The 16,297-nt window shown below is 40.5% G+C and overlaps 1 protein-coding gene across 5 annotated transcripts in view; it reads left to right on the top strand.

Moving 5' to 3' along the window:
* The first annotated feature begins 576 nt into the window (after positions 1-576).
* Prkd1 (protein kinase D1) overlaps positions 577-16,297 on the top strand; it is a 317,831-nt gene continuing 302,110 nt past the window's right edge. For 3 of the 5 annotated variants that reach the window (XM_074068225.1, XM_074068226.1, XM_074068227.1), the window contains exon 1: positions 1,040-1,571. In XM_074068225.1, the coding sequence (XP_073924326.1) occupies positions 1,329-1,571 (243 nt within the window). In that variant the 5' untranslated portion in view covers positions 1,040-1,328. Of the gene's footprint in view, positions 660-1,039; positions 1,572-16,297 lie in introns of those variants that run through there. The other 2 variants (XM_074068231.1, XM_074068229.1) reach the window with 2 other exon arrangements.

The raw sequence follows: 16,297 nt of genomic DNA on the forward strand, positions 1-16,297 counted from the left end.
GCACACACAAGAGGAAAACACTGGGGAAAAGGCAAAGAATCTGCAAAATAGAAAATGTGTAATTCGTTCTCCAGAATTTAAGAATTCCAAAAGAGACAGCTTGTAGGGCATTAAGCTGACCAGGGCCCCGTGAAAACTAGACCCTGTACAGTGGTGGTCACATGCCCATGAAGCCCATCCTGGTAGGAGGTCAGGATTAGAGGTCAAGTCCAAGAACTGGAAGGAACCCTTGTTCCCACACCACCAAAATACTGGATCGAAATTGATAGTGGTGCTGGGTTGCAGCCGGGAATATATCTGATTTAAGACTGACAGGGAGGAGAGCAAGCCTTTTTGGAGGCCCCAGAGCAGAAGCCTCAGACAACAGAGAATAAGGTCATGGGAAAGAGGCTGCATCAGATCTTCCTTTGCCTGTTCTTAAGGAGACATGGGTTTTCTTTCAAAAGAGCCCATCTCCAGTACTCAGCTATGTATATCTGATGCCCTAGGTGCTGGGTGGAGTAAGGCGGGGATGGGTGTGAAGGTGTGTCAGTTTTAAATACATTTCTGTGCATTGGCTCTCTACACTCCTTTGGTAACACACTCAGGGCTCCCAGAGGGCGCCTGGACTAAAAGGGTCGGGATGATCACTCCCTTCATCCTGCCTTCGCACTGCAAAGGTAAGACCCGCGGAAAACGGAAGGCTCCGCATTCCTGGGCGCATCACAGGTCACCTCACTTGCAGGAGTGCGTCTTCCTGGAGCACTTGGAATAGGTGGCGGGGACTGCAGGGACCTGGAGGCCTGCAGGCCAGGGAAGCCGGTGCGCCCTGTCGGGGCGGCGGGGCGGGCGGAGATACACCGCCCGCGGGGAGGGGCGCGCCCCACCCGGCGGAACCGCAGGGCCTGGGAATCGCGGGCCAAGGGGGCTGCGGCCCGGAGAGAGCTGGGGGCGGGGGCTGCGCGGAGCCCCCGCCTCCTGCTCCCTCCGCGCCCCGCCCCGCCCCGCCCCGCCCCGCCCGGCGCCCGGCCGCGCTGACCCCCGGCGCGCGGTGGCGGCTGCTCCTCCGCGGCGGCGCCTCCCCCGCGCGGTTGCCGCGCTCCCGGCCGCTCGGTCCTCCCGCCTCGGCCATTTTTCCCTCTTCCCCGTCCCGAGCCGCAGCCTCTCCCTCTCCCCTTCCCTCCCCGCGCCGGGACTTTTCCGGAAAGTTTTTTATTTTCCGCCTGGGCTCTTGGAGAAGACATCGCCGGGCTCCGCGGCTGCAAAACTTTTGGGCTGCCGCTGCCACCTCCCTCTCCCCCCGGCCCCCCGCCCTCGCTGTCGCCCGCTCGCTCGCGGCCCGCCGAGCGATGAGCGCCCCTCCGCTCCTGCGGCCGCCCAGCCCGCTGCTGCCCGTGGCCGCCGCGCTGGTCCCGGGATCGGGGCCCGGGCCCGCGCCGCTCCTGGCTCCGCTGGCTGTCCCGGCGGGGGGCATCTCGTTCCATCTGCAGATCGGCCTGAGCCGCGAGCCCGTCCTGCTACTGCAGGACTCGTCCGGGGACTACAGCCTGGCGCACGTCCGCGAGATGGCTTGCTCCATCGTGGACCAGAAGGTAAGCGCCGCGCCAACTTTGCAGCCCTCCGGGATCCGCGGGGAGCCGGCCGCCGCCTGCCGGGCTGCGCGCCCTCGCCCCCGGGGCTGCTCTCCCTGTGGCTACGGCCTCCCCTCTCCCCATCTTCTTACCGTTCCCGATTGCTCCTCCCCCGACCCCCATCCTTCCGTGACATTTCCAGCGATCTTGCACTTTTCTCTCCCCCCGGCTCCTCCGTATCCTTGAGGCTGCCCGGTTGTCCCTTCTCTTTCCTCTGCACCCTGGTCCAGCGCGTCCCTGTCGCCGGATTCCCCCTTCCTGCACCAGAGTTCCCCCGGGACGCGCTCTGCACATTTTCAGCCTTCTCTCCCAGCTCTGATGGATGCTGAAGAGTTCCTGGAGTGGCCTGCAGACCAGGAATTTCTCACCTGTCAATTAAGCTTTTAAGAAGGGCTGATTGACATGCCAGCTGTGAAAACTGAACCCAGACCAACCACCCCAGTCCTTGCTCTTTTGGTCCCACCTCTGTGTGAGCATGGAAACAAATGTTCCAGCAATAAAATCTGAAAGTTACAGCCTTTCTAGTTCTCATTCCCCGGGCACTGACGACGGTGGGAAACTGAACTGGTGGGGTCTAGGAACAAACACCCCATGCTCCTGTGCTCTTAAGTTTGAGGATGTGGGACTCTGGACCACAGTCACCAAAGGCAGGTTGGAAAAAGGGTTATTATCCTGGGTTAGGCCACCCTGGGAGGAGAGGTCATCCCCTCCTCCCCCCCCCCCCCCGTGTAATTTTGAATTTCAGGTTATCTCTATAGCCACACAGAGGGGTGTTGCTTGGAATGGGGTGATAAGGCTGTAAAGGAGAGGGGGCCTTGGCGCCAGGCTTCTTAGTATAAACAGCCTGGGTTCTGGGGGAGGAGACAGAAGTATGTAAAGGTGCCGAATTTCAGCCCTGGAGGAATGGCTGGTACCTTTTAATGGTCACTTGAATAATCATGAATTACTTCCTTCAACTATTTGAAACAGTTTGCTAAACCTTGAGGGTGTGAGTTGTGGCTCTGAGTACAGGCAAACCCGGGTGGTAGGATGGGAGGGGGGAAATCACTAATCGAGGAAGGTCGCGGAAGTTCTGGAGGCTACACTAAGGTAACAGTGAGTGCCAGAATTTCTTGTTTATTGACCAGTGGTATTTTCTATTACTTGTAACTCTCAACTGTTTGCAGCTTGCATGGAAGTGATCTATTCTGTCTATGGATGGTTAATATTACCGAGTGTCTATTATGGATGAACAAGGACCTTCTCAGCCCAGTGCCTTATTTTAAAGGATATCATAGCCACATCAATCTCTGTTTGGATGAAAAGCAGTTAACTAAAAAGCAATACTGCATAAGCATTTACACAATGTGTACTAAAATCACCTAGATTCTAAAGGAAGAGATAGTGTCAGAATATTCCAACTGGGCTCAAGTTATGTGGACGGACTTTGTTTTGAGTAGCTTTAACACACAGGCACACACCCCTTAATGGAGTAAGGGAGGTGATCCATGGAGTGGGGGATGTGAGGCAGAAGGAGAGGGGCCCTGAGTATCTGACAGTAGTAAGTAGGATATGTAGGAAAAGTTCAATTCTGAAAAGGCCTGGGGATGATATGAACTTACATTACTAGAAGCCTCAGTAGTCTTCTCATAGAGATATCATCATACCAAGGATATCTGAAAGCCACATTTGTATGTAGAGGATGTTTTACAGTGGCAAAAAATGTGACAGAAAGAAAACTAGACTTCAGTCATGAGCTTGTTGGAACCTGAGAGAAGACTTGGGGAACATCCTGGAGAAATATTGGAAAGGGAAAATCTGCTCTGATGACTGACTGATGAGGCAAATCCTTTCCTTTTGTATTTGTTCTAGAAAATAATGAAAAGTTTGCTTGGGACAGCCAGGATACAGATGCCATTTTAATTTTTTTAAAGGACATAACAAAGTGAGAGATTTAGAAATGTGAATTTGAGAGTTATTTATATGGAATACTGTAAATAAATATATACTGGATAGTGGATCTAAACAAGATTTTTTCAATTCTTTCTATCTATCTATCTATCTATCTATCTATCTATCTATCTACCTACCTATCATCTATCTGTCATCATCATCTGTATCTGTTCATCTGTCTTTTATCATCTATTTTGGGAGTACACTTTTGCCCTAGGCAGAAACAAGATTGAGAGAGCTGAACAGCTGTCACAGGTAGCAGGAATCTTTCTGCATCATGATAGTAGGGATAGCAGACAGTGTTGGTGTGGAATATAGGAAGTGGGAGGAGGACTTTTTGTCCTGTGTTTCAGGTTTTTTTTTCGAGTATCTTAAGATAGAAAGGGTGATAGGAGAGAGGGAAAAAAAGGAGGGAAGGAAGAAAATGAATGTCAGGTGAGAGCTGAGCTTTTGGAGGCATTTACAATTTACTGTGTAAGCTGTGGACATGGGGAGCTTACAGCAGAAGTGACTCTTGATTTTCTGAGTCTTCCACATTTATTATTTTAAAACACATTAAGAGGATTTGCATCCAGATTGTTCAAGAGCTCCCTAAAAACTAACTTAGACCATTCTTGCTTAAATTTTTGGAAGTATTAGCTGGCAGTTCCATTGATTTCAGCTACATTCCTGGGACATTCTCTGTGGGGTGAGTAGTTGAGGTGTACAGGGCTGAATAGGAGAAATTCTCCCTGAGAAACTTAGCTTCAAGTTGTTACTGTTAGAATTTAGGGTACAGTTTTGTTTTAATTATGTAGGTTTGGAGAGTAGTGGGTATATGGTTATACTTGAAAAGTTTGTTGGTAATTCAACAAAAATACTTTTAAGTAATGTACGCTAATCATTTAATTATAAAACTAAATATTTTATCTTTTAGTTTAGATGTAGTCTGTAGATCTGTTCTTGCATTTTTTGGTTACAATGTATGGATTTATAAGGTGTTACCAATTCCTTCTTTTTTGGAAGTATTGACCCACAGTTTTATTTACATTGTGCTTATTTCTTTACTTTGCAAGTATGTAACACTGAAGGCTGGTTGTATATAATGACATGTATTCTGTTAATTAGTGTACACGATTATTGTTTGCAGAAGAGTAAAAAAATAATTCCCTGTTACTCTCTACTACATAAGAGACCTTGAATATATAGATTCAGAAGGAATAGTTTTGAAGCAAGGAATATCATTCATCAGAATGCATTGGTTTGGTTTCATCCTACCTTAGCTACCTACACACACCCACACCCACCCACCCACCCACCCACACACACACACCCACACCCTTGTGGGCACACATCTGTTTGTTTTTTTTTAAACAAGAAGTATTAGGGATGTGTAGTACAGTAATATGATTATTCATTTTTCCTTTATCTTATTACAAAGGCAATTAATATTTTCTTATTAATTGCATATAAATGAAATAATGAGATTTGTAAAAATCCTCGCATATTATTTCACTTTGCACAATCATCTTTTTGGACAAAGAAATTGGAGAGTGTGCTTTTAAGTGGAAGATGGCTTGCTAAAAGCATAAGAAGGTTGGTGCCTTGGCTTGAGAGGGGCATTCCTTTGCTCCCAGTTGTTTCACTTTCTTAATTGTGCATTGTTTTCCTAACAGTTGCTATGTCATTTTAGCCCTTATTGTTTACTTTAGCTACTCCACCTTCACACAGATTGAGAAAACTGGAAGTAATTAGCTGGCTGACCAATCCAATATCCATGGAACAACAAAATCCTTTTAAAACCCATGATAATTTTGGATATTAGGTGTATATTTTATTCTAATTTTATATTAGCCATATTGTATGTCTATAGGTTTATGTGTTTCTGATTCAGTGATAAGGTATAGAATTTGTCTTTCACTAAGTAATTCTTAAGAAATATATTACTGATACTGTACATTTAAAATTTGAATTTATTTTCAAATTTAATAGTATAACAGAATTATATTTTGGAGTTGTATTGTATATACTGTATGTAAGTATACAGGTTAACTATCCCATAACTGAATGCTTGGAACCAGAAATGTGTTCAACTTTAAAGTCTTTTGGATTCTGGAACCTTTGCATATGCATAAGGAGATATCTTGGGGATGAGATCCAAGTCTAAGCACAAAATTCACTTTTGTTTTGTAAATTTCTTGTACACACGGCCTAAAAGTAAATTTATGTGATGCTCTTTTTGAGATTAGGGCCCTGTGCTTGCTGGATAGGTGCACTACCACTTGAGCCATGCTCTCAGCCCTTTTTTTGCTTTAGTTATTTTTCAGAGAGGGTCTTGAGTTTTTGCCTCAGGGGGCCTGGACCTCCATCCTGTCCATATGCCTCCCACTTTGCTGCAATGACAGGTGTGTGCTTTTTTTGTTGACATGAGGCTCTTGCTAACTATTTGCCTGGCCTGAAACTGAGATCCTCCCAATCTCCATCTTCTTAGTAACTGAAATTAGAGGCATGAGCTACTGTGCCTGGCTCCTACTTATAAATACTTTTAGTACACCTTCATTTTGAGTGTGACTGAGTTACATGAGGACATGTATGGAGTTTCTCACTAGTGTGGCAATGTGTTGATGTTCAAAAGTTTCCTGTGTTAGAGTTTTGGGAGTATTACACACACTGTATGTAGTAGATATATATAATATGATCTAAGAGTGTAGGTGTTTTTTGAGATATATTTTAAAGAGCCTGGTAAAAATAGCTTCCAGTACTAATGTTTCATATTTTATTTATATTATAGCCTGAACAAAGTGGGGCCTTATTAAATACCTCACAATGCAAAAGAACAGTCTCCTTTATATTTTTCTGTTTGAAAAGAGACCCGAAAGTCTTTTCTTACAGATATAAACTATGTAACATTTTTCACTAGAATAATATCTTTTCAGACTCTCAAGTTCAAAGCATTAAACCAATATTTGGGCTTGGAAGAGTTGAGTGATTAACTGTTTCGACAAATACATGTATTAATTGTGGGCCATGATATTCAGCAGTGAAATATCTGAAACAATAAAGGGACTGCATTTAGTACTGGTGAGGACTAGACAATTATTACTAGAGTTTAAAAACTTAGCTCATGAGACCATTTTCGATGACTGTGCTGTTTGCTGTTTTGTCTTCACAAACTTCTTTCATAGCTGTTAAGGAAATTTATAACTTTATTTTGCCAACTTACTATTACTGATTCTTTATAAGTTCATTGCATGTATCTTATAGCTTGTGGGAAGAAAACAAAACAGTAAGTAAGGAGGTCATTATTTTTCCTTCTGGTAGGATGCATAAACAAAGAAAATGGAAGATTTTTCTCATATGTACTCCATCTGAATATGTGAAAAATTTCTCAGGAATTCTTCTGATACTGTCAGACAAATTTTTTTTTACCATTAAGACACATAGTGATAGAAACACTTGAAGTTATGTGGCAGTAGAAAAACCCACATCAGGCTGATTCTTACTCTTTCTAATCTTACACAGAAAAAAAGATAACTTAAAATACAAAGTCTTAAGTTATATGTGGAATATCATATAAGTTGCCAAAGTAAAAATTGATGTGAAAATACCACACAGTGAGAAATCATTAAGCCTGTCCAAATTCTTTTCTTTCCTTTTTTTTCTTGGCTGTACTGGGGTTCCATCTTAGGGCCTTGCAGTTCCTAGGTGGCCTTCCAGCACTAGAGGCATACCCCCAGCCCTTTTTGCTTTACCTATTTTTCAGATAAGGTCAGCCTTGGTCTGTGATCCTCCTTGCTATGCTTGCAGCATAGCTGAGCAAATACCATCATACCCAGATTGTTGGTTGAGATGGGCCCCTCTATTTTTTACCTATGCTGGCCTCAAATCATGATCCTTCTGATTGCTGCCTCCTGCATACCTGGAATTGCAGGCATGAGCCACTATGCTTGGAATTGCATGTCTAAATTTATACTTTACCTGTGTAGAAGTTTCTTCCAAAGTTGTGCAAGTTTCTTTTCTTTTTCTTTTTTTGGTGGAAGCTAGACAGTTGATATGGCAGCTTAACAATGTTAGCAAATATGAAGTTTAGATTTTAAAATATGCAATCACGTGGAGATTTCATTTGACTTATTTTGGTGAAATGGAAAAAAAAATTGTCTTTCACTGGTTCATTGGCTTCTATTCCGATGAAAGCACTGACTGATGAATTTGTTGAGTTTACTTACTACTTGTACGTGAGCACAATTTCAAGAATTTCTGAATGTTTGTCTCCTTCATTGTCAGCAGTCACTTTTTTCACATACACATCATAAAATGATTGAAAAGTATGAATGCAATAATGGAAATATTACTGAAAGGATGAATGTGGGTAATACGTTGTTGATAACAGAGGCTCTTGTTAACAAAAGAAATGTGTACTTTGGTAGCTGGGATCTTCTCTAACTTATTGTGGAAAGAAATGGAAAATTTTATGCATTGCCCTCACTGGTTCTGATGGTTGAAGGTACTGTGAAATACACCAAAAGTGTTAAATTTGTGACTGCTAAGGTTGGCTTCAACAATCAAAGTCATTCTGAAGTTCAGTTTCACTGTTTTGCTGTATTCCATGTCTACAATTGCTTAGTTTATTGTGAAAAGTTTATTGCTTGTTTGCAGTGGTATAAATATCTTATTGTCATCATGATTTCTTTTTCATTTTATTTGTTTGGTGGTGCCCTATCAGTTCTGCTTAGGAAGTGCCATACTATAAAGGGTTTTGAGAAAGCATTGACTTTGTTTCACATGATGTCCTAATAGTGCAGATGGGGGAGGGGAGGGAGTGATGTGGAAGTTAAAAAGAGTAGAAATAAGGAGTCCTCTGGTCAATAGCAAAGACCAGGACAACAGAACATTAGATAAAAAGGTCACCATTTCTTCTTTCAGGAAATATTTCAGCCTCTTGTGAGCAGGTGACCCTTAGGACCTGATGGTGAGCACCATTTGAAGAAGACATTTAGTAGCCTCTAATCGGACTGCATTTACAGTGCACACTTTTGGCTTCATTGGGTCATTACAAGTTAGTAGTTTTGTAAATTAATAGTTGATGTTTTCATAGCTCTGATAGTTTGAAAAACCTTTTTTTCATTGAGTTTCCTTTCTAACACTGTAGCACTGGATTATCCTACAAGATTGCCCCCCCCCGATTTATTAAGGTATAATTGACAAATAAAAATTGTACATATTTCTGTGTATAATGTGGTGTTTTGATCTCTGTACACATGAAATAATTTAAGCTAATCAGTGTATGTATACCATACATAGTTATCATGTTTTTGTGGTGAGAGCATTTAAGATGTACTGTCTTGTGATTTTTCAGGCATTCGATACATAATTTTTATGTGTAGTTATGCTGTACAAAAAACCTTCAGAACTCACTCATGCTGTCTGTGCAGACTAGTCCCTTTGCTCAACCCTTACCCACTCCCTACTATAATTCTACTCTCTGCTTCTGGGAGTTCCACATTTTTAGATTCCATCTTTAAGGAAAGTCAGATGGTGTTTGTCTTTCTGTGTCAGGCTTATTTCTCTTAGCTTCATGTCCAGCAGGTCACTCATGTTGTTGCACATGGTAGGATTTTCTGCTTTTAAGGCTGAGTAGTGTTCTGTCGTGTGTGTCTGTGTGTGTTTGTGTGTATGTGTGTGCATGCACCTGTATCTATTTAGTTGTTGATGCACACTTTGATTAATTCCATGTCTTGGTTGTTGTGGATAAGGCTGTGTAAACATGGCAGTAGTCTGACCTACTGATTTCATTTCCTTTGGACAGATACCCAGAAGTGGCACTGGAACAGCAGTTAGGTCCTTCCTATATTTTTAAGAGTGATACTGAAAAATAAAGACTGAGGTGTCTATTTTTAGATTGCATGGTAGTTCTGTTCTATTCTTACTTACTGTAGGAAGGTTTATACTATTTTCTGTAACGGCTGCACTAATTTACCTTCCCACCAACAGTGTTCAGCGTTTTCTTTTTCCATATTCTCACTAATGCTTGTTACTCTTTGTCTTTTTTGATAATAGCTGTTCTAATAGATATAAGGTGATATCACTGTGGTTTTAATTTGCTTTTCCTTGATGATTAGTGATGTAGGACATTTTTTCACACACCTATTGATCCTTCTATGTCTTCTTTTGAGAAATGTCTATTCGGATCCTTTGTCCATTTAAAAAATTTTAAAGTCATTTCTTTTCTTGATATTATAGTGTATGAGTTCTTGTATGTTTTGGATATTAACTCCTCATCAGACTCTAATCCTCGTTCATCGGAATAACCCATTAGACAGTTGACTCATTTTTGGCTCAGTTTTTCATTACTGTCCAGCTCTGTTTTTCAGTGTCACTCTTAAAAATATAGGAAGGAACTAATTACTGTTCCAGTGGTGTAACAATAGGACTAGTCCATGTAAAAGTCTCAAAATCGCAAGCTTTTGGATGATGGAGGCCTACCTGACTTTCATTTTTGGCTTATTTCATAGTTGTTACTTAACTCTCCTTCCATAAAATGGGGACACAGTCTGTGTAAAAGGGATAAAATAAAGTGTGTATAAAAAGCTCCGAATGTTCATTGAGAGCTCAGTTTAGCAGTATGTTATTTTTTAAAAAATCATATTTTAATTAAACATAACTGTAGGTGTGAAGATTTAGTAAGATCATAGTCTTCCATTTATGACACACTTTTTCATGCTTGTACACAGTTCCTACTGTGGTTTTAAAAAATTATTTCTTTCAGTCAGGCATTGGAGAGATTCGGCAACCTATGATGTGTTATGCCTTGACAACTGAAGCTTGTTTAGTTCAACAAGATTTAATCAGAGAAATAATAAAGGGTTCAGAATCAAAAGAGCAGCATTTTAAAGATCTGTGGCTGTTTCCTTTTTAAAATAAACACTACAAAAAAGAATTTGAACATTGACAAAGCTGAATTTGGCATATTATAAACAAAAACATATTTGTATACCAAATAAAATAGTAATTTGTTCTAGTGTGAAACCCATGCACTGTTAAGTGAGATTGTTTTAATGTATCTTTTGTAAATGATTAAACTTGCCTTTAAGAATTCTTTGATTGAAATTTATTCAGCTGTAGTTGTGTTGCTGTAAATTTCAAACTTTTTTATAATGTTTTCCATTAATTATTGCTAAAGATTAATCCATTAGTTTAAAGTGTTAAAGATTTTTAAACTGTGAGTGTTGGACACACCAAAGAATCAAAATATTTTTCTAGGTCATCTAAATCTGTTGGATGAGACCAGGGAGTTATTATAATAACTGGACTGCATCTTCCTCTGAGCTCCAGAATGTCATTTGGCAGCATTCAGCATAGGAACTAGCAGGAATTTGGAGACACCTAAGAGTGATTTCTTTGCCACAGAAAACAGATGATTGGATGGGACAGTAGAACATTTCTCACCTTATAGACAGGTAAACTGTTTTGTGTCCATCTGAGTCATCTGTATAGTGTCTGTGTGCAAAGCTGGTAATTTTGGTATTGAGTAGCCTTGAAAGGTTTGGTCTGTATCCCCAATACAGGAAGCTGCAACTAAGAACACATATGAGCAACAGAGTTGTAATGATTTAGATTGTTTAGTCCTATTACACCCTCCAAATAGAAACACAAGAGGTCAAGACCATTTGATCACTAGCAGTGAGTGTTCTGAGGCAAACCTTTGCCCAGAGCAGGAGAGAGTTGGGGAATGCGTCAGTCAGGCCTTTGTGAAGACTTTGAATTAATGGTGGTGAATAAACCTGAGCACACTAAAGTTGGCTGAGCCTGTGGGATTTTGAGATACAGGATGTGAGGGCAGCAAAGGATGCTGATAGCCAAGCTCTTACGTTTCTGTGGGTTAAGTCAGCAGGAATGGCCCCACTAAATAGCTCAGAAATAGTGCTGGGGAGACATCAGGAGGTGGCTCTTGGTCATCAGAGTATCCGCTTTTGTATGTTTTATGAATGTCACAGGTGAGAGCTGTATGGAGTAACTCCATAATGACTTGCTGGGAGAGTTTTAGGAAGAGCTTGTCCCAGGAGCATTGAGTCATGGTTGACAAACTCCAGGACTGCCTCTGGAAAATTCCATGAGTGGCAGAGGACCTTGCACTGGCAGTTTCTGTCATGGTGTAATGGCTAGCAAAGGGGAGCCTCCAGGAACAAAACCTTCCTGACATTTATGCTGTGTGTAACTCAGCTTCTTTTTGTCATTTCCTATTCTTACAGCAGCCGTTTGCTGTAGTCAGCTTATCTTTATTTTAAGGATGATGAAGCTAAACATCAGAGAGGTTAAGTCATTTACCCCAAACCACAAAGGTACTAAGTAAAAAATAACACGCCCCCATAAGTATGCACTTGTTGAAATGACCATAGATTTGTGCAGAGTTTTGAATTGTCAGGTTGCATGTGGTGGTAATGCTAAACTTTGTATTATATTGGCTGAGAATTACTTAAAAACCCTTCAGCTTTGACAGTGTGATATTATTTTTATGTTTAAATTATTCCTTGTTTCAGAAGACTTCCTTCCTCTGGAATTCTCATACCACTTAGTTGTCAGCTAGGGTCCAGCACTACAAGGATTCTTTTATCAATGGCAAGATACTTCTGTCACCCACACCTTTGACATTGTTATGTGATGTAGTGAAATTGGAAGTGGACTCCCTCTGGGGAATATTAATTAGTGTTTTAGATGTTGCTTGCTATATAGACACTCTTTACCCTTGGGAGTCATATAACTTAGAATTCATATAATTGTTAATAATTTAAAAAAATAATAAATATCCATGTAGCAGAATTGGTTTGGAATTTGTTGTCACAACATACAAAAAGTTATGGGGACGACGGGTCCCCATCCATCTTTACATTCTCAGATGGCACTGCCATTTATCCAAACAATTTAATTACCTTCTGTGATGAAATTGGCTTACTGTGTTCAAAACAATTCCTTCCAATGAGATGTGCACACAGAAGTATTTTGTAAGAAGAGATTATGGTTAAGATTGTATATTAATAATCTTTGTGGCTCAGAGCTAGTGGATGTAAAGAATCTTAGCTTCTAGTATAAATCAGTGAATCATGGTTGAATGGTACACTGCTTCTGGTAGATTCTGAGAAGGTAATGAAGGGTCCTGAAGAAAGGTGTCTTGATTTGAAATGTTGTATTTGAATACTAAGGTCATGCTTTGCAAATACTTTTATTCTTTTAAAAATTATTTTGTTTATATTTGTCAATTATGAATGGACACATCTTAAGTTAAACTGATCTGTGCATGGCCACTTAAAAACCAAATGGAGGTTTTCTTTCCAATTTAGTAGTTAGTGCTAGGCAATCTGAATTGGGAATTGCCTTGCTTTCTCATCTGTCACTGTAGGGCTAAGACCAGCTCTGTGCTGGTAGATGAATTAGTATTCTTAGGCTTTACAAAAAATGTAGCAGTATATTACAGGTATTGAATTGACCTAAAGTAAACCCACTATTCAATTCAATTCTAAAGGTTCCTTCCCTGAATGATTATTGTATAGCATATAATGAACTGGCTATCCCTAATGGAGTGGCAAGAGCCTCAAATAATGCCTGTTTTTGGATATATTTCTCTGTTTTTGGATATATTGGAACGTTTGTAGCTTCAATCCAATGTATGAATTAATGGAGACCAACCCTTTTTATGTAAGTCACTTGTAGTTTCTTACACAAAGATAGCAGAGCTGTCCAGCTGTTCTAAAAGTCTGAAATTACTAAATGCCGACTAGTCAAGGATTATGCCTTGTAAAGCTTATATTGAGAGAATCCATCTTTAAATAGAAGGACACAGGGCATCAGTTGTTGCTCAAGGAGTAGTAATGAGGATCACTCTTGGCCTAACTTTTCTTTTTTTTTTTTTTCCTTTTTCTTTTATTATTCATATGTGCATACAAGGCTTGGTTCATTTCTCCCCCCTGCCCGCACCCCCTCCCTTACCACCCACTCCGCCCTCTCACCCCCCCAATACCCAGCAGAAACTATTTTGCCCTTATTTCTAATTTTGTTATAGAGAAGCTTTTTAGCTTTATGAGGTCCCATTTATCTATGCTATCTCTTAGTTGCTGTGCTGCTGGGGTTTCATTGAGAAAGTTCTTACCTATACCTACTAACTCCAGAGTATTTCCTACTCTTTCCTGTATCAACTTAAGAGTTTGGGGTCTGATATTAAGATCCTTGATCCATTTTGAGTTAATCTTGGTATAGGGTGATATACATGGATCTAGTTTCAGTTTTTTGCAGACTGCTAACCAGTTTTCCCAGCAGTTTTTGTTGAAGAGGCTGCTATTTCTCCATCGTATATTTTTAGCTCCTTTGTCAAAGATAAGTTGGTTATAGTTGTGTGGCTTCATATCTGGGTCCTCTATTCTGTTCCATTGGTCTTCATGCCTGTTTTTGTGCCAGTACCATGCTGTTTTTATTGTTATTGCTTTGTAATATAGTTTGAAGTCAGGTATTGTGATACCTCCTGCATTGTTCTTTTTTTTTTTTTTTTCATTTTTCTTTTATTATTCATATGTGCATACAAGGCTTGGTTCATTTCTCCCCCCTGCCCCCACCCCCTCCCTTACCACCCACTCCACCCCCTCCCGCTCCCCCCCCTCAATACCCAGCAGAAACTATTTTGCCCTTATCTCTAATTTTGTTGTAGAGAGAGTATAAGCAATAATAGGAAGGAACAAGGGGTTTTGCTGGTTGAGATAAGGATAGCTATACAGGGCATTGACTCACATTGATTTCCTGTGCGTGGGTGTTACCTTCTAGGTTAATTCTTTTTGATCTAACCTTTTCTCTAGTTCCTGGTCCCCTTTTCCTATTGGCCTCAGTTGCTTTAAGGTATCTGCTTTAGTTTCTCTGCATTAAGGGCAACAAACGCTAACTAGTTTTTTAGGTGTCTTACCTATCCTCACCCCTCCCTTGTGTGCTCTCGCTTTTATCATGTGCTCATAGTCCAATCCCCTTGTTGTGTTTGCCCTTGATCTAATGTCCACATATGAGGGAGAACATACGATTTTTGGTCTTTTGGGCCAGGCTAACCTCACTCAGAATGATGTTCTCCAATTCCATCCATTTACCAGCAAATGATAGCATTTTGTTCTTCTTCATGGCTGTATAAAATTCCATTGTGCATAGATACCACATTTTCTTAATCCATTTGTCAGTGCTGGGGCATCTTGGCTGTTTCCATAACTTGGCTATTGTGAATAGTGCCGCAATAAACATGGATGTGCAGGTGCCTCTGGAGTAACAGTCTTTTGGGTATATCCCCAAGAGTGGTATTGCTGGATCAAATGGTAGATCGATGTCCAGCTTTTTAAGTAGCCTCCCAATTTTTTTCCAGAGTGGTTGTACTAGTCTACATTCCCACCAACAGTGTAAGAGGGTTCCTTTTTCCCCGCATCCTCGCCAACACCTGTTGTTGGTGGTGTTGCTGATGATGGCTATTCTAACAGGGGTGAGGTGGAATCTTAGTGTGGTTTTAATTTGCATTTCCTTTATTGCTAGAGATGGTGAGCATTTTTTCATGTGTTTTCTGGCCATTTGAATTTCTTCTTTTGAGAAAGTTCTGTTTAGTTCACATGCCCATTTCTTTATTGGTTCATTAGTTTTGGGAGAATTTAGTTTTTTAAGTTCCCTGTATATTCTGGTTATCAGTCCTTTGTCTGATGTATAATTGGCAAATATATTCTCCCACTCTGTGGGTGTTCTCTTCAGTTTAGAGACCATTTCTTTTGATGAACAGAAGCTTTTTAGTTTTATGAATTCCCATTTATCTATGCTATCTCTTAGTTGCTGTGCTGCTGGGGTTTCATTGAGAAAGTTCTTACCTATACCTACTAACTCCAGAGTATTTCCTACTCTTTCCTGTATCAACTTAAGAATTTGGGGTCTGATATTAAGATCCTTGATCCATTTTGAGTTAATCTTGGTATAGGGTGATATACATGGATCTAGTTTCAGTTTTTTGCAGACTGCTAACCAGTTTTCCCAGCAGTTTTTGTTGAAGAGGCTGCTATTTCTCCATCGTATATTTTTAGCTCCTTTGTCAAAGATAAGTTGCTCATAGTTGTGTGGCTTCATATCTGGGTCCTCTATTCTGTTCCACTGGTCTTCATGTCTGTTTTTGTGCCAGTACCATGCTGTTTTTATTGTTATTGCTTTGTAATATAGTTTGTAGTCAGGTATTGTGATACCTCCTGCATTGTTCTTTTGACTGAGTATTGCCTTGGCTATTCGTGGCCTCTTGTGTTTCCATATAAATTTCACAGTATATTTTTCAATCTCTTTAATGAATGTCATTGGAATTTTGATGGAAATTGCATTAAACATGTAGATTACTTTTGGGAGTATTGACATTTTTACTATGTTGATTCTACCAATCCATGAGCATGGGAGATCTCTCCACTTTCTATAGTCTTCCTCAATCTCTTTCTTCAGAAGTGTATAGTTTTCCTTGTAGAGGTCTTTCATGTCTTTTGTTAGGTTTACACCTAGGTATTTGATTTTTTTTGAGGCTATTGTAAATGGAATTGTTTTCATACATTCTTTTTCCTTTTGCTCATTGTTAGTGTATAGAAATGCTAATGATTTTTCTATGTTGATTTTATATCCTGCTACCTTGCTATAGCTATTGATGATGTCTAGAAGCTTCTGAGTAGAGTGTTTTGGGTCTTTAAGGTATAGAATCATGTCGTCTGCAAATAGGGATATTTGAGTTTCTTTACCTATTTGTA

Source organism: Castor canadensis, chromosome 3, assembly GCF_047511655.1.
Source record: "Castor canadensis chromosome 3, mCasCan1.hap1v2, whole genome shotgun sequence".
Classification (NCBI taxonomy): domain Eukaryota; kingdom Metazoa; phylum Chordata; class Mammalia; order Rodentia; family Castoridae; genus Castor; species Castor canadensis.